This window comes from Typopeltis vanoorti, chromosome 12 (assembly GCF_054136105.1).
Source record: "Typopeltis vanoorti isolate ZY-2024b chromosome 12, IOZ_Tvanoo_1.0, whole genome shotgun sequence".
NCBI lineage: Eukaryota > Metazoa > Arthropoda > Arachnida > Uropygi > Thelyphonidae > Typopeltis > Typopeltis vanoorti.
Window position 1 is genome coordinate 93,606,056 of NC_143560.1, and position 23,656 is coordinate 93,629,711.

Consider the following 23,656-nt stretch of genomic DNA (forward strand, 5'->3'; position numbering starts at 1 on the left):
CTTCTTAAGGAGCCTTTGGAGTGTTTTAATTTAGGAGCTGGTGGGATCATATTCAATTGGGAGGTAGGTAGAACGATCTAACAGTGAAGTTGAAAGCTTACCTGTGTAGTTCTCTTTGAATATGATCCCACAAGCTCCCAAATCAGAACACTCCAAAAGCTCCTTAAGAAGGTCACTTCTTAGCCTGAGGAAGTGACTAGCAAACTAAAACCTTTTAACTCTAGACCCCCCCCCCCCGAATATATAGATTACCAAAAATCCATAAGCACAGAATGTGCCATTACGCCCCATTGTGAATGGCATTGATTCCCCCCCCACACACACACACATACAAATTAGCCAAACAAACATTTAGCCAAAGTGCTCATACATTATACTGGCAACACACCATTAAAAACTCAGCCCACTTTAAAGCCAGTATAGAGAACCTCTCACTCCAACACACTGACATAATGGTCAGTTTTGATGTCTCCTCCTTATTCACAAATGTGCCACTCAAAGATACCTTAGATCTCATCCAAGCCAAACTTCCTCCTGGTAACTCAGCCCTGTTTCAGTTCGCCATGAACTCAGGTTATTTCATTTGGCAGGGAAAATTCTATAAACAGATAGAGGGTACAGCCATGGGTTCTCCACTCTTCTCCCCCCCCCCCCCACCCCCCAGCAAAATTTCTTTATGCAGACTTTTGAAGAAAAAGCCTTAAAAATCAGCCCCACAAAAACTCACTGTCTGGCTATGGTACATGGATGATGTGGTCTCTATTTGGCCATATGGCTTAGACACGCTCCACAACTTCCTAACACACTTAAACAATCAACACCCCAGAATCCAGTTCATCTTGGAAAAGAAAACAACAACGGTCTCCCTTTTCTAGACACTCTGATTACACACCAGCCTGGTGGATCCCTGACTTTCTCTGTTTACAGAAAACCTACCCATACAGGTAGATACATTCACCAACAATCACCCCCCCCCCTCACAACAATATGGGATTATAAAATCCCTATATAAAAGGGCTAAATTAATCTGTTCAGACAGCAATACTCTAACTATTGAACTTAGCCATATCCTTAACCTTCTTAGCCAACGGCTACAACCCCAAAAAAATCCAGAAAATATTAAAACCAGTTAACCACAACCTCATCCCTTCTTAACAGAGATTACACTAAATCTATCACCATTCCGTATATCTAGGGCACATCTGAAAAACTCACAAAAATCCTAAAAAAAATGACTTAACTTCCTGTTATAAATCACTGTTACACCTGATATCTTAAGAATATAGAATTCTCAGCTATCATGGTGTAACACGAAGAGCAAATAAAAAAAAAACCTGCAATAAACTAATAGCTAATTTAAATGAATTATTTAAAAGAAAAAGAAATATCCTTGCATCCAATAAAATGTATAAAACATAAAGGTATTTGTTGAACTAGCTAGCAAAAGAAAGAATATATTAATGTTGTAATATGATATAAAAGAGAAAATTTAAATAAATAAGACAGAAAAGGATTAGTCATAAGAGATGGTATGTGAGAGGCTAGAGAATTCATAGAAAAAATTTGGAAAGGGGATTAAGTTAGAGGCTAGCGGAAGAAAAACAACAGACTATCGCTCAGGGCCAATTCCCGGATTGAGACATCATTTGGCTCGCCGACCAAAGGACGTTTGGCAGAAAAAAAAAACGCCACCCTAATTGGTCGGTGAAGTAAAAACAAGTAGGGGGCGGAGAAAATAAGTTAAAGAGGGTGCCGTTAGGAGAGCAAGTATAAAAGGGTTGGGAACCCCCCCCCCCACACACACACACAGGAGGCTTTTTGGTTTTTGTTTTGGTTCTGTTCCCGAGGAGTTCTCTACGAGCTCGGTGGCATAGGTTTCATGCGGTTTTCCTGAGTGGAGATTGGGGTTATATCTCCGTCGTCACAACATGGAAACAAAAGTGAGCGGGATTTCGATTCTGAATTTCCTATGTAAGAAGCGAAGAATGCCATAGAGTCAAAGAAAAGGAAATATATTCTATATGTTTCAACTTCAGTGACAACCACGAGAAAGGGAAAGCTATAAAGATATCGATATCCACATCGCGAGTCGCACAGCCGCCATATAGATGATTCAAAGTGTGTCCTGAATTACGAAAGTTTAAGACCGTGTAAGCATAGTTCAACTCCAAAAGGAACGTAGGAGTAGCAGATTATCGGAGAGGTTATACCAAGCTAGTTCAATCAGAAAAAGGTAAAGGCCCATATGGAAAATTCAAGAAAGAAAGGTACTGTAAAATATATCTAATGTTAACTAAAATTTGTCTGTAATAGGTATCATTATTCTAATACGGAACTGTTGAAGTGACCAAGGAAAATTTATACTAGGACTTTAGTATCTGACAGAATATAATGAAAGTAAGCTTGCTAATGAATATTATTAAGTAATTACGTGTCCTGAGAATTTTGTATGTCTATTGCAATGTATAGGAAAGTTGAAATGCCATAGTTGTGTGTTAGTGCAGAAAAAGGTTTAGTTAATCTACTTAAGTTTGAATAGTTAAATAGTGTGAATTAATCTTATTTGTCCATGTCAAATGAATTTACGTGTTGAATGTGTATGGCGGCATGATCATAATACTAGTTACGTGTTAGTGCAGTAAATGGTTTAGTTAATCTACTTAAGTTTGAATAGTTAAATAGTGTGAATTAATCTTATTTGTCCATGTCAAATGAATTTATGTGTTGAATTGTTATGGCGGCATGATCGTAATATCCATTATAGGATCATAACCTAATTACTTGTAATAAGCTAATGTTAGTTTGTAAGTATTTAGTTTAGCATTAAATTGAGTAATCACAAAAATTGAATTGTACCATGTTAAGGAATTTAATTTTATCATTGGATTTTTGTCCAATGATAAAACAGTTGTCTGAAATTGCTGTCCAATGCACCACTTGAAAAATTACGAACCTAATCACGCAGGAAATTAATGTTAAGAAATGAGATAAAGTGTCACGATTGCAACATTGTTTCACTTTCAGACATATTTGAGTTCTCTCTCCTTGTTTTTGTATATAATATCTTAAACTAAATATCCCAAAAGGCACAGTATAAATACAAATATTAGGGGTACTAAGGGGAGAAATAACTTAAGTGTTAGTAAAAATTTTGGTCATATGGATAATAGTAAAACATAGATAAGCGGAAATTATTAGATAGAATAAAAATCGTAAAATGGGACACAACACCACATAAGAAATTGGCATCCCTTATCTGCTCCACCAAAGACCAGCCACTTCCCCTAGGCCTACCTGGTGTATACCAGGTCCCTTGTAGCTGTAAACTGTCATAAATATTAACAATTCAATACATAATTGTTAACAATTATGTTAACAATTATGTATAATTGTTAACATAATTGTTAATTATGTTACATAATTGTTAATTATGTTACATAATTGTTAATTATGTTACATAATTGTTAATTATGTTACATAATTGTTAATTATGTTACATAATTAACAATTATGTTACATAATTAACAATTATGCAGTTAATTGTCATACTAAGGAGTAAATTGTCATACTCCCAAACAGGCAGGACAGCTAATATCAGGATTTCCGAGCAAAGACTACATCCAGTTTCACAATACAGCCACTCAGGATTTGCAGACCATGCACTAGATTCCCACCACAGAATATGCTGGAAGAAAGCCACTTTACTACACCATAGCAAATATAAATATGAAAGATTGTTCTTGGAAACAGTCTCAGCTTTAAAAAACTTCCCAAATCTCAACAAATTTGGGTGCATGAGACTGCCCCAAATTTGGGAAGCTTGCATCCTTAGAACATCAGCCCAACAGCCAAGACAACCCAATTTAGCCTGCTAGGGGGCACCTTTAGGACTCTAGGACCAATGCCAGTTGCCTTCTTCAGCCTCATTTGCTTGTGTTAGTGCCTGCATGCACATATCATAGTTTTATGTTCCCAGAAGATGGCCATGTAACATTGCTGAAATATATGAAGGTATTAATTAAAGTTTTTTAATTAATATTTTAGTATACATTGTCATTTCCTAAAGAATTTAAAGTCATGTGTAACCAACATATAAGTTTATCTACAAGAATAAGCCTTATGTAAATCCTTCCTTCATCAAAGTTACTCCACACCATTCCTCCTGCACAGCTTGCGTACTGACTCATTTGCAATCATAGCTATCTGAATCAGTTTGCTTCTCATGTTGTGGCAACAGATCATTATGATCGTTACTTTCTCACTCTTCTTTTTCAAATGCACTACTCCTTCATATCTTCTTGCATACCACACTTGTCACCTGCTAAATCATTTGTACCAGACAAAATAAGCATCTCTTTCACCTTCACTCTCTGCATCCTTACAGCATCACTAACATCCTTAATCTTAGCATCAATCCGATGCTAAGAAAAATCTGATCCTTATTACACTTTTGCTCATTCATACTCTCTTTCTCAGCACTTGCATCCCCCTCTTCTTTCGCTTTTGTGTCATACCATCTGCCAGACAAATGGTTTTGTTCTCCTTCTATAAATCTCTTGTTCTACAAAGTTTCTGTTTAAATGATAAAGAGAATAGGAAAGGAAAGGTTAGCAAAACAAGTGTTTGATACCAAAATGGCAAGAAAAGAACCCAGAGCAAGACCAAATTCTGTGTGTACTGCTGCTGATAGTAGTGCTCTAGAAGACAAATATAAAATATGACACTATTGGAGTGCTGACACATGTTGGACTAATTTGGAGGAAAATTATTGACAGGAGATTAGTAATAGTGCAATCTTATTCATATAGCAGTGTCATAATGATGATACTCAACTCTATGTGTACACATTCCTGAATGCTAGCAATATCAGATTCCTTCCTTGATATCCTCATTTTTAATGTCATTCTGCCATTGATGTCATCTGTCCACTCTCCTAATTTTTCTCAGAAAACTCTCATATCTGTTGTCCCAAATCTTTGATTAAGCGTTTTATTTTTAACCGGGCTCTCAGATTCATAAGTTAATGAACACTGTCTGCATACAGCTAATTTTGACATAATTTCTCTCTCATTCCATATATTCAATTGGCTTCCTATCATACCAGCTTTGTTAATTCTGTTGTCTCTTTCATCTTCACTTAAAAATGTGCCTAAATAGCTGAAATATTTTACTTGTTCAGTAGGTTCTCCATTTGGGATGCAGTTGATATTTTCATGTTCCTCCAAATTTCATAGTTTTTGTCTTTTTTTATTGCTGATTTTCATACCTTATTTGTTACAGCAGTTATTCTGTTTAGCTTCAGACTTTCAGAGTCATTTAGTAGTGGAACATCATCTTCATAAAGTAAAGAGCTGAGTTGAATTGCTTCAACTCAGAAGGAGCCGAGTCTCCAATTTTTATATCAGTTTTAATGCCACCTTCTTCATAATTTCATTCATATTCTCTGGAGTGGTGGTTAAAGGCAAAATGTAAAAGGTAAGTCCTTTGGATAAAGGATAAAAGAATTGGATAAAGGAAATGGCTACACTATGATACTGCTGGACTTTGAAAATGTATTTGACAGAATACTGCATGGAAAACTGTTACATAAGTTGGAACAAATGAGAATGGTTATGAAGCTAGTGGTATTGGAAGTTTATTTTTTTAAATTTTTATTTATTTATTTATTTATTTATTCTGCACTTAGTTAGACTGTAATAAATTTAGTTTAATCCTTTATCCAAGTGTAGGTAAACAAAGTTTCTGCCTGAAAATATCCTCAGGACTGAGTCAAGGTGGTACATTTGTTGGCAACTCATAAGAGGTGGTCATCTCTCCTTGTCTTAGTATCTCCCATAATGCGAAGCACATCTCCTTGCGGACATGTATAATGTTATACATATAAAGCACATCTCCTTGCGGACATATATAATGTTATACATGTCGGCAAGGAGATGTGCTTTGCATTATGGGAGATACTAAGACAAGGAGAGATGAGAGCTTGGTCCACCTTTGCTATGAGTTGCCAACAAATGTACCACCTTGATTCAGTCCTGAGGATATTTTCGGGCACAAACTTTGTTTGCCTACACTTGGATAAAGGATTAAACCAAATTTATTAAAGCTAGTGGTATGGACGGTGGTGGTAGTTGGGGGGGGGGGGGGGGATGACAAACATCAGAGGGTGGCGTATGATGGAGAAATCAGAGCGAATGATGGTAACTAGTGGAGTGCCCTGTACTAGTGCCACTACTCTTTAATTGTATATTAATGATATAGTTGAAGATCTAAGGGAACAGAATACCGTATGGAAAACTGTTACATAAGTTAGAGGAAATGGATGTGACACGGATGGGGGGGGACATCAGAGGATGGTATATGGTGGAGTGGAATCAAGGTGAGTAAGCGTGACTGGTGGAGTGCCCCAGGGCTCTGTACTAGAGCTGCTTCTTCATCCATACTCAATGGGTTAAGAAGAAGATGACAGTCTTAACATACTCTCTCTCTAGATGTTTCTGCTTGAGATCTCCTTAATAAAGTGGAGAACGAAAAAAGAATTAGTCTACTTTCTAATATTATCTAACCAGGTGATTCTAGGTTGTCCCTGATGTCTTTTTTACCAGAAGTCAAGCCCTCTAGTGCTAATTTAAGTAAGCTATCTAATCTAGCTATGTGACCCAATCACTAGAGCTGTTTCTAATATATTTTAGTGATCATATTTTCTTGTGTTCTAGCAATGGAGCAGGTTTTCCTTCTAACCTTGCCATTTTTTATGTGTGCTGTATATGGTATCTTCAAAAGTTTTATGTAGCACATCTTCTCAAAGGCCAATTGTCTTTTCTATTGACAGAGTTAACAAAGGTGTCTATGAGGTAGAGTCTTGTAGTTAGCTGTATTTTATTGTCCTTCCAAAGTGACTGTAATCTCTTAAGAGCAACAGTTGCTTTAGCAATGCTTGCTTTAATGTCATGTTTAGACCAGCCATCTCTGTGTTGTACACTTCCCAAGTAGGTAAATCTTTCTTCTACTCTAATTTTTCATAGGGTTATTGCCTGAAGACATTGCTTTTGATTTGTGAATGCTGATCTTTAATTTAATCACTAAGTGCCTAAGAAACTTATCTATTCAATAATGGTTCAGTATTCTCCACAATGCCTCATGCCATACTGAATCAAAGGCCTTCTGTATATCTGTAAAATTACAGTAACTGACAAATTAATCTGAACACTCGCATTTTAAAGAAAAATTTTAATTTTGCAAAAAAACAAATACAAAAATTAAACTCCAATGTTACTTACTAATTTATATGTGCTCCTCTGTTCCTAATGAGTTCATTAATTTGCTTAGGTATGGACTCTACCAACGCAGGACACATTTTTCTTATTTTTGCATCTCGAAACTACCATACTTTTATAATGGATTGTATTAAGTTATCACTTGTATCACAATTTAATTTTCCAAGTCGCTTTTTCACTATGATGCAAATTTTCTGTTGGGTTAATGTCAAGAGAGTTACCTGGCCACTGAAGCAATTGGATGTTGTGATTTTTGAAGAACTCTTTCACTTTTTTGAAGTGTGGCATGGAGCAAGATCCTGTTGGAATATGAGTTCTTTGTTTTCTGGATCTGTGGGTCCCCTCTTATCTCAAATATTTTTATGTATTGGTCACTTTTCATCATACTATCAACAGGGACAACTGATCCTAGATGTCATGTGTAAAACAATCCCAGAACATCTTTTTGGCTGGGTATTTGGGAGCTTGTTGAAGGTGGGCAGAAGAGGTCTTCTCAGCCGCTGATTTGTGAACATAGGGTACTCACTCTCCTTGAACAAAGAAATGGCTCTCATCTGAGAATATGAACTTCTTCCACTTCTCAACTGTTGTTTCTTTTTTGGTTTGTGGGCAGTCCTCCCTGCTTCCGACAATCGACGGGGTGTCATATCAGAAACATTAATCCCACTAGCTGTCAAGTCTCTATTTAAGTCTACAGCAGACAATCTTGGATTCATTTTGCTTTTCCTAAGTCATAAACAATCTTAAGTATAGTTTTCCTTTTTCATCCACATTTTCCTTTTCTGTGAGGAGAAAGGGTACCCGTTCTCCATAAACCTCTTTACCAAACCAACACCATATTCATTGGCTATTTGTCTTTGAGTCATGGATGTGTGCTAAGAAGGAGCACATATTTTTGAATGCTTTCTTGGAAAGGTGTCCATTTTATAGCTACACAAAATGAATAAAACACTACGAATGTCAACTTGTTTACACTATTAGAAATGTACAACACGATGAATAAACATCGTAGAGAGAATAAAGTTAAAACATGCAGCACTCAACCAAAATCATGAACTAAAATGGAAAATAGTAAACTGAAACAAAAAACAAATCAAAAACTTAACGAAAATTTGGCTTGTTCAGATTAATTTGTTTGCTACTGTATATGACATAGTATTTTATTACGTTCAATATATTTTTCTCCAGTGAGATACTTTCTATTTTTCTCTCAGTGCTAGAGAGTAAGATTTTTAGAAAACATTTGCTTGGATTATTGATTAAACTGATAGTTCTATAATTGCTACATTTTGTACTATTGTACTCTATTTTTTAGGAATATGTATTAGAACAGAGGTGGTGCACTAATCTTTAGGTCATGATTCATTATTCCACAAATTATTATTATTAAGCGAGACCTCCAGGGAGTCAGGAACTCATTGAGGGAAACCATACTATTCGCATCAGCTGTCGTACCTGTTCTTGAATTCATTCATGCTACTTGCATACACAACATCCAACAGCAATTCATTCCAATCATGCACCACTTTGTGAGAGAAAAATGTAGCCCTGACCCCTTTTTGACAACATTAATTTTCAACTTCCAAGGATGCCCTCCATAAAATGAAAAATTACATGTACTTAAATTCTGTATAACTCTTTCAGAAGTTTGTAACTCTCAAACATATCATCCTCTTTCTCCTGTTTGCTAATATTGGCAGCCTACAAATTCTCAATCTGTCTTCATAATCAGTATTCCACAATCCTGATATCATTATTGACACACTTTCCTTTTCACTCTCTATTTCTCTCCACTACATCAGAATCACCATGGCAATCACGAGATCAGATATGCATGCAATAGTCCAAGTCAGATCTTATCACGACCTTGTAAAGAGGCAAAAAGACCTTTATCTTTACATATCAAGGTTCGTTTCAACATTGTGATTATTTCTGAATTGTTGTATTTACAATTTTTGCTATATGACTCTTGAACTTCAACTTCCTGTCTACTAAAAGATCTCTAGCCTGATCAATTTCTTCTAGAATATCCCACCAATATAATATGACATTGGATATCTAATTACACCTTACATTTATTAGCATTGAACTGAGAGCCATTTTCAAATGCTCACAATTCCAGCCTATTCAAATCATTCTGCAAGTACTGCATATCAGCAGCATTCCTGATTACCCTTACCTATCTTTGCATCATCAGCAAATAGCTGTATGTTGCATGTCAAATCCTTCCCAATGTTATTAATATATAAATTGAATAATAATGGACCAAGTACTGATCCTTGAGACACACCACTAGTTACCTTGAATCTTGCAGATTCACCCTCCCCTCCCCATATACAGCATTTTGATATTTGTCAGTCAGCCACCTCTTATCCATGCCAATAGTTTATAATCCCATCCTCATCATCATCATTATCATCAAATTCCTGCCATGTACCCTCAAGGGGTGTACAGGATATGACAGTACTACATGAAAAATTTACATCATTACTAACTTCCTATCTACAATTTTCCTCCAAATCAGTCTGTTACTTGTCAAGACTCCAACATTATCAGATCTTATATTTCTATCGTCTAAGGCACTTTGTACCGTATCAATCCACCTATATCTTGGTCTTCCTCTGGGTCGTTTTGCTGCCAACCTGGCAGAGAACACTTGTTTTGCTAATCTTTCCTCTCCCATTCTATTTAAGTGACCATACCACCTGAGATTAGCTCTGCTAACGCATTCCTGGATGCTGGCAATGTCAAGTTCTTTCTTAATATCCTCGTTTTTAATATGATATTGCCATTGATGCCATCTGTTCACGCCTATAATCTTTCTCAGAACTCTCATATCTGCGGTCTCTAGTCTTTGGTCAAGTGTTTTACTTCTGACCCAGCTCTCAGATCCATAAGTTAAAACTGGTTTGAACACTGTCTTGTATACAGCTAATTTAGTGTTCCGACTAATTTCTCTCTTATTCCATATGAATTTATTCAATTGACTTCCCACCATACCAGCTTTGCTGATTCTGTTGTCTATTTCTATATTTAATTTACCATCTTCAGTAAAAATTGTGCCTAAGTAGCTGAAATGTTTTACTTGTTCCACAGGTTCTCCATTCACAACACAGTTGACATTTTCAATGATTCTGCCTATTTTCATTGTCTTTGTCTTTTTATTGCTGACCTTCATACCATATCTATTACAACAGCTATTCAATTTAGTCAGAGAATCTTGCAGACTTGTAGCGGATTTATTTAGAAGTATAACATCATCCGCATAAAGCAAAGAGCTGACATTAACATCTCCAATTTTGATATCAGGTTTAATACCACTTTCCTTCATAATGTGATCCATATAGATAATGAATAACAGAGGGGATAATGTACATCCTTGTCTCACACCAGATTTAACATTAAACCATCTTCCTGTACTTCCTTCAATTCTAACTGCTGACTTACAACTCAAATAAAGACTAAGTATTGCTTGATATAATGCCCCATTGACACCATATAAATGCAGCGTATTGAATAGCTTCTCTCTTGGCACCTTGTCATATGCCTTTTCCAAATCGACTAAACTTAAATACAGATCTTTGTTATATTCCCATGCTTTCTCGACTATTTGTCGTAAAGTGAAGATCTGATCCTGACAGCCTCTATTTGGCCTGAATCCAGCTTGTTCTTCACCAAGCTTTTCTTCCACAATTCTTCTCAACCATTTCTCAAGTATACCTGCATAGATCTTGCCAGGAACACTCAGTAGGGAAATACCTCTGTAATTCTCACGTTCAGTTTTATTTCCCTTTTTATATATGGGTACTATGAGAGCTCTACTCCAATCATCGGGAATTCGTCCCTCAGTCCAGGCTTTCTGAACTATGCAGTGCAGCCACTGTAAGATTTTTATACCACCATACTTCAGCATTTCTGGTCGAATATCATCTACTCCAGCTGCCTTTCCACATTTCAAGCCTTTGATGGCTTTTTCTACTTCAAATATGGATATGTATTCCTGACTGCATGCCTGGTCAGTGTTTTTTACCACTGTGCTGTCATCACTGCTTGTTTCATTTAGCAGTTTTTCAAAGTAATTACTACTGATAGTACTGATCTTTAACTCTGGTGATGTTGAGTTGGGGTTTGTTTTCAGATTTGTTTCAGTAGCTGACTTTTCACTGTTCGCCCTGGTTAATCCCATCCTATATTCTCCAATTTATGCAACAGTCTTTCATGCTATATTCTATCAGAAGTCTTAGTAAAATCCAAAAGTATCATGGTGTATCTATTCCCCTTGTTTAACTCAGTGTAACATTATTATACACTACCTGATCAAAAGTATCCAGACACCTTTCTGTAATTCATAAACTGATGTCTAGATGTCACTATGACTTCACTTACCAGTATAAAAGAAAGCACGAAGCTGTGTGTTTTTCATTGATAAGAAGTACAAGCAGAATGGGTAGGTGAAGGGAGCTCAGTGACTTCAAATGTGGACTAATTATTGGTTGCAACATCAGTAAGAAATCTGTCAGAGACGATTCAACCCTCCTCAAGTTACTCAAGTCAACAGTTGGTGATGTGATTGTGAAGCTGAAACGTGAAGGCACAACCACAACAAAAACCATGGTCGAGTAAGCTGTGTTTAATGACAGACACGGACCGTTGAGCGTTGTAAAAGGTGGTTCGTGGAAATAGCTAGATATCGAGTGAAACAATCACCTGGGAGTTCCGCAGTGCTACTAACTGTCCAACCAGCATCATGACCGTGTGTCGAGAGTTAAGAGGAATGGGGTTCCATGGTCAAGCACCTGACTCTTTACATCACTGCTAAGTGCCACCTGCAGTGGTGTAAAGAGCGACACCACTGGACAACTGGAAATGTGTGATTTGGAGTGATGAATCATGCTTTACCATGTGACAATCCGATGGGAGGGTCTGGGTGTGGCGAATGCCTGGAGAAAGATTCCTGCAAGCGTGTGTAGTGCCAACAGTGAAATTTGGAGGAAGTGGCGTTACAGTATGGGGGTGTTTTTCATGGAATGGACTTGGCCCTCTCATAACGCTACATGAAAATCTAAATGTAGAATGGTACAAGGACGTTTTGACCTGTTACGTACTTTCTACGGTAGAAGATCAATTAGATGATGACTATTGTCTGTATCAGCATGACAATGCTGCCTGCCATACAGCAAGGTCTGTGAGGGAATGGTTTGTGGACAATAACATTCCAGAAATGGACTGGCCAGCCCAGAGCCCTGACCTGAATCCCATAGAAAACTTTGGGATGAATTAGAATGCCGACTTTGCTTCAGACCCCAGTGACCCACATCACGAACTGCTCTGGCTACAGCTCTTCAAGAGAAATGGGCTGCCGGACGTTTTAATAGAAAGTCTCCCTGGAAGAGTTAGAGCTGTCATAGAAGCAAAGGGTGGACCCACCCCCTATCAATGTCCACTACTGGAAAGCGTGTCACAGGGAAAGTCTGATTACCGTTTCGAGTAGATGTCTGGATACTTTTGATCAGATAGTGTAGATTGTAAGTTTCTAAAACATTTCCTTCCCTTAGTAAACCCATACTGTTCATTGCAAAATAAAGATTCTCTGTCAACCCATTTCTGAATGCGAGCCCTAACCAACTTTTCATAATCTTCACTATCCCTCCTGAGATACTGATTGGTCAATAGTTGGATACATCGGTCTTTGAACAGGATTATCATACATTCTCTTCACTCCTTGGCAAATTTTGAATAGGGCATCTATGATAGGTTTTTCCCCCTGTTTTCAATAGTTCTGAAATTACTCCATCTATGTCTGGTGATTTTCCCATCTTCATAGAACTAATTGCTACTTCTACTTCTTTTCTTAAAATAGGGAAGTCGCTTCATCCAATGTCATTTGTATTACTTCCTCAAGATTTTGATTATTAAGGCTTCTGAGAAAAAGTTAGCTGAGTAATCATGCCAATGCTGTAAGATTTCATCCTTTCCAGTCAAAAATGGTTCAAAAAATGATAAAGCTAATACAGATATCCTACTGGATAATTTAAATAAATTGGCAGTGTGGGCAAAGGATAGCGGTTGTCAATTTAATGTTGTGAAAGTAATGTAATGCATTTTGGGATGAAAAGATTACATACTTTGTACCATATTGTACCATGGTGCTGGATTACAGGAAATTGATGATGCTAGAGACGATAGTGGTTAATTGGCAAAACAGCTCAGAGGATTACGGATGTTGAAGAACAGATTGACAAGATAGAGATGTTATTATCCCACTTTATAAGGTTATGAGCCACATCTTGACTACTGTGCACAGATTCAGTCACCTGGGTTTCTTGGTCATTCATCTCTGAGATGAATGACCAAGCTGCTAGCAGGTGAATGGAATGCTCCCTATGAGGATAGCTTGAGGATGTTTGGTTTGCAGAGTTTGATTGACAGGTGGAGGAGAGAGAACATCACAAAAACGTATAAGTTACTAAAGAAATTCTCTAAGATTGACACTAGAAAATTTTCAGTACATGAATAGTAGGGTGAGAACAAGGGATCACCTCTGGAAGTTGTGTAAGTGTGTGCAGACTACATTATTTGCTTGGAGAGTGGTGAATGAGTTGCATGGATTGCCAGAGGTAGCTGTGAGTGTCCCAATAGTGAACAACTTTAAGGAGAGGTATGATGGCTATTCTGTGGATAATGGTTAGTGTGTCTCCTGCAATTAGTTTTTTGACTCCATGCCAAGGAGATACCTGTATAATTATCATAATAATAGTATAGATGATAAATAACGGTGGGGGATAGCATCCAAACACCTCATTTTATATCCAACTATCTTCCTGTCCATCTTCATTTCTAACTGCTGACTTCATTTCTAATTTCAGTATTTTTGGCTGCTTGATATTACCATTCAAAATAGAAAGTGCAGTCCTTTGGTCAGAGCTCAGACTAAGCGAAACATTAGAAGTTAGTATAGACTAGCCCTTTGGTTAGAAAGACTTGGGGTTCAAATTTCATCTATGACATGAGGAACCTTTATCAGGTGTTTTCAATTAGATAATGAGTTAGCTAGTATCATATGGAAGGGTTTTTTCCCCCCTCAGAAACTCGGGTTTTTCATCCCTCAAAACAGGCAAACTGACCTTATGAATACACAAATCTACTAAAGAAAATACTTGCACTTACAGGATGCAGCAGAGGAGTGCCGTGCCAGCTGCATTAATTTGCCTTGATTCCTAATCCACATATCATAAGGGACAAGTGGGTTAAAGAATACCTAAAATCAGATAGAAGTTAGATGGATGAGTGGAATTTAAGCAGGAACTGCAGAAAAATGTTGTGGACTGCACATAAAGAGAAAGTTGATCAAGCTCAAGAACAGTACAAGACATAGGCAAGAAAGATGGCCGACATCGTAAGGAAGACAAAATCAAATTATAATGAAATTAGTTGAATAGGCTAGAGCAGGGGTCGGCAACCTGCGGCTCGCGAGCCACATGCGGCTCTTTGGATGTGAAGCTGCGGCTCTTTAGTTCCATACGCAAATATTATTTATTTTATCAAAAAAAAAAATTTAAAAATCGTTCTGAATCGATTAACGAGGATTAGGCACAGATTCTATCTCTCAGCCACTTGTACTCGCTTTTCACCGCACCCCTCCCCCGTGACACGCATCGTCACTGTCGTCAGTCCGTCGGAAGCTCTCGGAAGTTTATATGTTTGGCAATTTTCATTGATTTCGGCATAGCTGGGCATAACACCTTTACTCGTAAACTAAGTATCTAATATTTGCCAAAATTAAAAAAAAAAAACTAAAATGTGCAGACTGCGCCATGATAAACACGTTCTGACAAGTCCGTTCGTGCCAGTCGGCGATCACCGCACACGGGAGGCGACCACAGATGCGACGAAACTATGTACTTATAGTCAATCAGTACGTGAGAGAGTGAGACAAACAGTGTTTCGTGTCTAAATTATTTATTTTAATAATTAAATTATTAGAGAATTATTTATTTTATTTAGGTAGGTATTTTTAATTGGGAAATATCGTTGTAAAATGTTTTTTGATAAATTATATTTCATTATGCCTAGCTTCTCGTATCCGCTAAAACAGTACAAGATAGAATAGCTAAAATGTCTTCAAATGTAACATATTTGCAGGTGGAAGATATTCAACCTTCTTCTGCCTTATCACTTGCTATAGATGAGTCTTGCGACATAAAAGACACGGCACAAGTTGCCCTTTTTGTCAGGTATATGTCTTCCCAAGGTCCAAAAGAAGAACTTCTAGGATTGCTACCGCTCTCGGGACAAACTAGAGGGGAAGATATAGCGAATGCCTTGAGGACAATAAGATCTTGTGGCTCTTCAAAAACTTTTTAAAATTTTGTGGCTCTTTAAAAACTTTGAAATTTTGTAAATTGTAATTTTTGACTCTTCCGACTCAAAAGGTTGCCGACCCCGGGGCTAGAGGAAATACTAAAGAATTCTTTTGTTGTGCAGTGAGTGAAAGAAAGAATGACTGTGAAAGGATAACTTCAATGAGTGTTTATAGTAGGGAGCTGACAAAATCAAACAAAATAGTTGTTATTGAATGACAACTTTGCAAAGAATCAGCCAACCAGGTGAAGATAATGATGTGACAAGTATGACAAGAACTGATGTGGGAATAGAGGTATATGAATTGGAAGTACTTAGGATATTGCAGAAAATTCCAATGCAATCACAGCCATAGGATAAGATGGGATATCAGCATGCATATTATGCACACAGACTGTGCAATGGAATTAATATTGCCTTCTGACCAGGCCGTTTAACTTAATATCAGCTCTGATAACATTGGGGGAGAGGGGCAAACTATTTCTCTTTCGTAAAGGAGGCTCAGAATGAGGTAGCAAATTATAGATTGGTAAAGTGAGCAGCATGGCTTTGTGATGGGTAAGCAGTTTATTCACTTTTTATAAGAATGATAAATTGTATTGTTACATGATGATACTGCTATTTTTGTAAAAGTATTTGACAAGATGAACTCTTTTCTTTCATAGTTACAGGGTGAACATTCATTATAAGAAATTATGGAGAAAATTACTATGTTTAGAGTAATAACTTCAGTTTAATATAAACCAAAATAATCACTCAACATTTCAACTTTCATATCAAGGTTATCATTTGAAATATATGTATACAGGCAAAGGACAAGCTACATTTGGAATACACATGGTATGCTAAAGCCACACCTATAAAAACACAGCACTTCATGAACGAAATCAGACATAATGCTCAGTACAGATAAAATCAATGACACAATTCTTCTCTTACAGGACACATTTCTGCCTGATATCATCTCTTTGTCCCTGTACTATGTTTCGATTACTTTGTGTGACAAAATAATTTTTACTTACAAAAAGAAAATACAGCCAAGAGCTCACAACTATCACCCCCCCCCCTCCATTTTAACTTTTATATGGAAGTTTTGAGCAATGTGCTCTAGATTCCTTTACTTTAAAAACCTACGGTTTGGCTTAGTTTTGTTGACAATATTTTTGTTATCTGACCACATGGCTGCCAAACTTTAAACACCATCCTCAGCCACCTGAACAAACAACATAAATACATACAATTTACCATTGAAATTAAAACCAAAACTCACTTCCTTTTCTGGACATATTTGTCATACGTCTTCCCTCAGTGCTCTGATGAGAAGCTCTAAAGCAAGAATTACAAATTATTAGCAGTATGCTTATAAACTATAACCCAGATTCATTAGGAAAAAATAACGGAATCCTTTCCTTTATGGTGGATTGTGTGTTGTTGTGCAGTGTCAAGTACTCCTCACAATGAGTCCTTGGACTCCATGAAAGTGTCATGTAATAATAATGCCATGTCTTATCTCTTATTATATGTTCTTGATTTTGGCTCAGAATATTTTTTCAGCCATGCCTTCAAAAGATACAACCAGATATGTCTTTAATTACTCTTCTAATATAAATTTTAAAAAAATTATATTAGTAATTTAACTTAGCTTCTGGTTGTAGAAACAAGGTAACTCCATTACCTAATAAGCCTTGCTTTTTTTTTTTTTTTGCTATTACTTGGTGTTGTTTCACATGTTATTTAATTTTAGCCATTATGATTCTAATTTGGTGAAAGTAGGCCAGTGAAAATGAACATGTGGTGCAATCTATTTAAGATGTATTTCATATAGAAATCTTTAGGAAACTTTTTTCAGTTTTTTTTAAGGAATGACTTCACACTTCTGGAATGGTAAGTAAACTGTAATGTTTTTTTCAGTCAAAAGTGGACAACAATAGTTTAATCTGATAGCTGTTTGTTTTTGTTTTTTTAATATAAATAAATTGTCATTATTTCTACAGTGTCGCCTCATAGTTAGCCAAATGACATCCACAAGATCTGATATATTCAATTGGATGATATATTCTGTTGCTATGGCTACAACTTTAGCACTAGCTGTTCCAGGCCTTGGAGATAAAGAATTATACCTCCTGTGGTTCTTGACAATATTTGCCATTATTGCCCATATACATTATGGTGTTTACTTGGTAAGAATTTGTTCATATATCATAATATTAATCTTAATTTATGTGAATATTTACTGTTTTTTGCATCCATTTGAAAATACACCAGCTACTTCTCTTGCACATTTTTCTTATCCTAATTATGTCTGTTAGGTCAATGATGCTAAGGGATTGATGAGAAGGCAGATTAGTCTTAACACTCTCTGATTTGCACATTTAATTATAATTGTCTGCTGATTAAATTTTTGTTAACTTGCTTATTGTTCTGCATGTTAGTGTTTTCAACTTATAGTAACATCGAAATAACAATGATTCTAGCTGTGTGATGCAGTAGCATTTTGAATAGTCAGTTATCAGAAGTAATTTAACAGTGTAATTAGGCCTACAGACAAGCTTTTGAAATGTATATTTATAAAAAATAAAATAAAATAAAAATACAGATATGCAGTTACCCCTCACTATAATAAACTTCATTAAAGTGAACACACCAAAGGGATGGTGTGTTATAGTAGAAGAATTTCTATAGTGAATCTCCTTTAAAATGGCATTGATGTTATAGGACTTTAGCCAAGACATTTTTAATAGTTGGTTATTTATAGTGATGAAGTTTTCTATCATGACATTTGCTATGATAAAGGTGGCAGTGGATGGTGTGAATAGATAGTAGAGAAACATGTCATATATTATTGTAAAAGAACTTATAATGTGGCAAATGGAACACTTAAAGCTCAAGGTGAATATTGTATCATTAGATCACAGGTTGGTGAAAATGTAATATGCTAAGTTGGAAAGCACAAATCGTTCAAGCAAATAGTACAGTGATCTCCCAATTATCAAACTTTCAATTAATTAATCCCTGAATGGGTTAGTGTATTAGCTGACTTCTAGTACAGCACTGTGTAATTATACCTTCAGTTATCTGACTGACAAATTGTTCTCCCAGTGTGGTTGGGTAATTGAAGCATAATTACCAAATAAGCAACTGACGAGGGTTTTTTGAAAAACATTTAGTGGTGTAAATGTAGCTGGCAATATTGATGAGCCATGAAAGTATCTCTTTGTCTTTCCAAACATACAGTACTTAGAGAAAGATATGATCAAACATTGATGGTTTTAAATTAACAAGATGTACTAGCAATAACTATGGTATTAAAAGACCAATGAGATCAATTTGATGTGAACTTGTAATTTTTCTTTTCTTCCTAATAGAGATGGTTTCACCAGTAAAGAGCTTAGGTAAATGGCTAGAAAGCAATTACAGATCAAAATTATTTGATTTATTAGCTATTCTGTAGCCATGGCTGTATTTGACAAACTCTCTTGTCAATAAGAAATGGCCTTCTTTTCAATTTGGGACTGAAAAATCTTTATCTTTGAGTTTTGTTAATTATGAAATATCTAGTATGCTACGATGGACAAGATGAATAAAATGGTTTGATGTTTTTGATTAATTTCTACATAGATTGGTTTTAACTGTTATGATGACTAAGAAAAAAGAATTCCTAGATTAATTTTAAATTAGAACTTGAATTGCATGAATGTGTAAGAAAAATTGAGAGGTATATATACAGTTGGAGATGTATAACTTGCACAGCTTGAGTAATGAGCAGATAGCATTCAAACCCACAGTCTGTTACCAACAGACTATGGGTTGTGGCGAGTTTCTTCACTCACTCAGTAAATTATGCATTACAAGAAACTATATAAAAATCAAGTGGATATTAAATCCAGCATTATTTCAAAGCCGAATACAGAAGTTTTGTATGAAATTTGTATATAGTTTCTGTATTCGGCTTTGAAATAATGCTGTATTTAATATCCACTTGATTTTTATAAATTCTGCATTGCCGAAATGAAGCCTTTTGGCTCTTTATTTTAGTAAATACAAGAAATTATATTTTTGCCCTTATGATTTATCCAAGTATAAGCAAACAAGTTTGTTTGCTTATGCTTGGATTCGATCATTATTGAGGTCTCAACAATGGGCTAGACCCATAAAAAGTCATGTTTTTCATATAAAAGCTTGCACACAAAGATACTTCATATGCAGATGTCTTTTTACTCTTAGACTTTTGCTTCTTTAGACTATATTGTTCAGACAGTAGTAGTACTAATAGTATGTTCTCAGCTTTTCTTCACCTGGCATATGTCACCAGATCTTTCAGGATTGCAGTTCAGAACTTTAAATTTTTATTGTGTGTGCTTTTCCTCAGTGTGCAGTGGCAACTTATTCTGGAGGAAGCCATAAGTGCTTTTCAAATTTTGAATTTTATATATATTAGGTTGCTTAATTATATATTTGAGTCGAGGGAAAAACTCCTAATCCTGTGCTTCCTCTGTTTGAGAGGGTTGCAGCTGATTACTAGGGAGATAATGATGCAAGGTGGTTTCTCATTGCCTTCCTTGCCATAAGAATTTGACTGTAGCTGTGTGCGTTCACAGAACCAGTTTGCTTGTTTTGAGGGATGAAAAACCCTCTGCCTCCATATGAGACTAGTTAACTCACCTTTAGTCGAAAGAGACCAGATAAAGGTTCCTCACATCATGGATGGGAATCGAACCCAGGTCTTTCCGACCAAAGGGCTTTGTCTATACCGACTCAGCTACAGAGTATCTGGGAAAAACTATGTTCACTATATTTTGTTTCATAATGATATAGCTTAGCACCACCATCAAATTATTTGGTAAAATTTCATTACAGAATGTGTGCAGGACATAGTCATTTTTTATTACAATTTTGAGTAAAGCCTATTAATAACTACAATCATGTTTTATTTTTTCTTTATACTTACTGTTTCTGGCATATTACACTCATTTTTTGTGTAAGTGAAATAGACCTGTTAAAGACTTGGTTGATGGTAAGGCATTTATGACATGCTGTTTCATTTGGAAACTGATAAATGTTAGGTTTGCTTCATTATTTACAACATTTGATTTTCTCATTGCCTCAGTTATCCAATCATAGTGGGAAAGCAATTTTCTGGTCCGATAATTGAAAGGTTGTTTAATTGAAGGTTTGGTCATCTGACGATCAGATAAGTGAGTAACATATCAAAAGGTTGAAAAGCAGCAAACTTGCATCATGTCAAATGGCAGTCATACTTTGTACTGTCTTGCCAAAGCTATTGGGCATAACTTTTATCCAGTCCTGTTTACACCTCTTTTGCACGTGGATAGTTGTATCGCATAGTAACCACATAAAATAGTCAATTTCCTGGCTTCTTACTCTCCCTCAAATTTTTGTACTGATAATCTTGGTAAATGTCCTTCTACCATTCCAAACACATCACATTCATTGTTGCCTTTTTTTGCCAGAAAGAAATCAGCAGGATCTTGTCCAAACTGGATATCAAAAAAAAAAAAAAAATCTCTTGTCCTGATGGTTTTCTCTAATTGTTCTGAAGGTGTGTGCTCCAGAATCGAATCACTTTATTTTCTTCTCTTCCACCGGTTTCTATACTGCAGTCTGAAAATTAGCCCATATTAAATCCATTCCTAAGAAGAGTGGCAAATCTTTGCATCTAATTTCATCATGTTAGTTCTTTTTAAATGGAGAAAACCATTAAAGTCCAACTTCTGTGAAGCTCCTCTCATGTAATAAATGATTGCCAGTATGAATTTCACCACTGTTGATCAACAGCAAATCTTGCTTGTATTTTTTTATGACTTCCACCTAAAGTTGTAAATGTATAATACATCAATGCCATGGGTGGGCTAAGGGTTTTATTTCCTAATTTATTATATTTACTTTTTTATACACATTGCCCAGTATGGTCTCATACTGGACAATGAAACTCATCTACTACTTAGACGAGTTTCATTGTCCCATTAGCAGAACATCCATGACAAGATTCCAACTCAAAGCCTGTTAGTTTATTTATTTATTTAGCATATAGATAAAAATACAAGAAATTAATGAGAGCAGAACTATATATAAATACAGTTCAGTTAACCAATTGATAGCACTTTCTGAAAGTAAATATAAGTTTCTGAGGCCTCCAGAGATGGGGCAGTCATCATTGATATGATGCATAGTCTGCACAGTGGTCTTGTCCGGTTCTAAATCTGTTTAGTTGGCTCCAGAGATGCTGAGATAGATCGAATCCTCGAGGTTTGATAGTTCATTCCTGAGTCTTCTCCACCAGTCCTGGGGTCCATCATCTGGACCCCCATTTTCACAATCTAGATGGTATCCTAGGCATTACAAGAAATGAGCACACAGCTTGTTATTTGAAGAGCAAGTGTGTTAACCACTGGAGCTACCAGGCCATCAAATCTACTCTCATTAAACCTTCCCAAATTAAAAAAAGGAAAGAAAAAAAAATAACATTAAACATGTTGTTGCAATAATGGTTTGTGGCAACTTTTTGTTTTTTTACTATTAACTGTACTCCAATTTTCAAAAGAATGAATAAAAATCTTGACTTTTTAAAAATTAATATATTTCATTGTTTATTATTTTTTTGCAAGTAGAAAAAAAAAAAGGAGCACTTCCACTTTCACGCATTTGGCTTAGGTATGTGGTCCAAGCCTTAGATTAGATTAGATTAAGAAAAGAAATTAGTGACTTAGCAATACCATAATTTTTTTTTTTTTTAATAATGACTTGCAACATCACAAAGAAACCCTCATGAAATTGATACAAATTAAACAACAATAAAACCATACATACCCAGAAGTATGTTTTATATACGATTAGTCCCTTTTTACAAAATGTGCATTTCTAAGACCCTTGCATAATTGAAATTGCACAGATAAAACAGGATTTTTCCATTTAAGCACATTTATAGTAGGAAGGGATGAGTTCTGTAGATAATCTCCAATTGACACTTAATGGAATGTTTTTTGAGCTAGGTACGAGGCGTGTTCAAAAAAAGACTGAACTTTTTAAATAGCACACCAACCGAACACAGAGAGCATGCTGCAGCTACTGAGCGCACCTAGCAGCAGGTTTTGACAACAAACTGCCATTTGCCCCATTCTGCTATGAGCACTAGTTGTCGAGTTACATCTGCTGATGAGCACATACACAAGCTGTTCATTGGATTCGTGACAATGAAAGAGCTTGAAGAACGTGTGTGTGTGTGAAATTTTGCTGCAAACATGGTAAAAATTTTATAGAGACATTTCAATTGCTTAACCAAGCACATGGGAAGGACTGTATGAGCCGAACACAGTGCTATGAGTGGTTTAAGCTTCCATGGATAAGTCGGTCAAAGATCAAGGTGATATTGGTTGTGTATTTTGATGAAAAAAGCATTGTCCATTATGAATTTATACCACATGGTTAGATGGTAAACAAAGAGTTGTACCAGGAAGTTTTAGCATGTTTGAGGGATGCTGTGTGCAGGAAGAGGCCTGAATTGTGGGAAAACCAGACTTGGATGTTGCACCACAACAATGCACTGACTTACATGTTGCTTCTCATCTGCAGTTATAAGGCAAAATATTAGACATCTGTTGTGCCCCATCCACCCTATTTTCTGGACTTTTTCCCAGCACACTTTTTCCTGTTTCCCAAACTTAAAACCCCCTTTGAAAGGATGTCATTTCAAAACCATAGAGGAGAAGCATTCCACAATGGAAGAAACATTGGGAATGGTGTATCACCAGTAGAGCAGACTACTTTGAAGGGGATAGTGCTTAAAATGTAAAATGAGCAATAAGGTGTATAGCAAAAGTTCGGTCTTTTTTTTGAACATGCCTTGTATTATTCTTTATATTTCTTAGTATCACTATTATCAATAAAGTGATATTAATATTACTTCACATTAATAAAAAAATTATAAATTTAATTAAGCAGTGATATCTCATGCTATCTTCACACAATATCCTCTTCTTCCGAATTTCATTTGTGCATGCTTA

The 23,656-nt window shown here is 36.1% G+C and overlaps 2 protein-coding genes across 3 annotated transcripts in view; one reads left to right on the top strand and one right to left on the bottom strand.

The window, feature by feature from the left end:
- Positions 1-23,656, top strand: part of LOC150101012 (ethanolaminephosphotransferase 1-like) — a 240,020-nt gene that overhangs the window by 208,941 nt on the left and 7,423 nt on the right. Inside the window, exon 10 of the mRNA XM_090402145.1 lies at positions 17,630-17,815. Coding sequence (XP_090258271.1) covers positions 17,630-17,815 — 186 coding nt within the window. The remainder of the gene's footprint in view (positions 1-17,629; positions 17,816-23,656) is intronic.
- Positions 21,669-23,656, bottom strand: part of LOC150101013 (coiled-coil-helix-coiled-coil-helix domain-containing protein 7) — a 223,483-nt gene continuing 221,495 nt past the window's right edge. For both annotated transcript variants that reach the window (XR_016549198.1, XR_016549199.1), the window contains one exon: positions 21,669-22,082. The gene's annotated coding sequence lies outside the window, so the exon portion shown is untranslated. The remainder of the gene's footprint in view (positions 22,083-23,656) is intronic.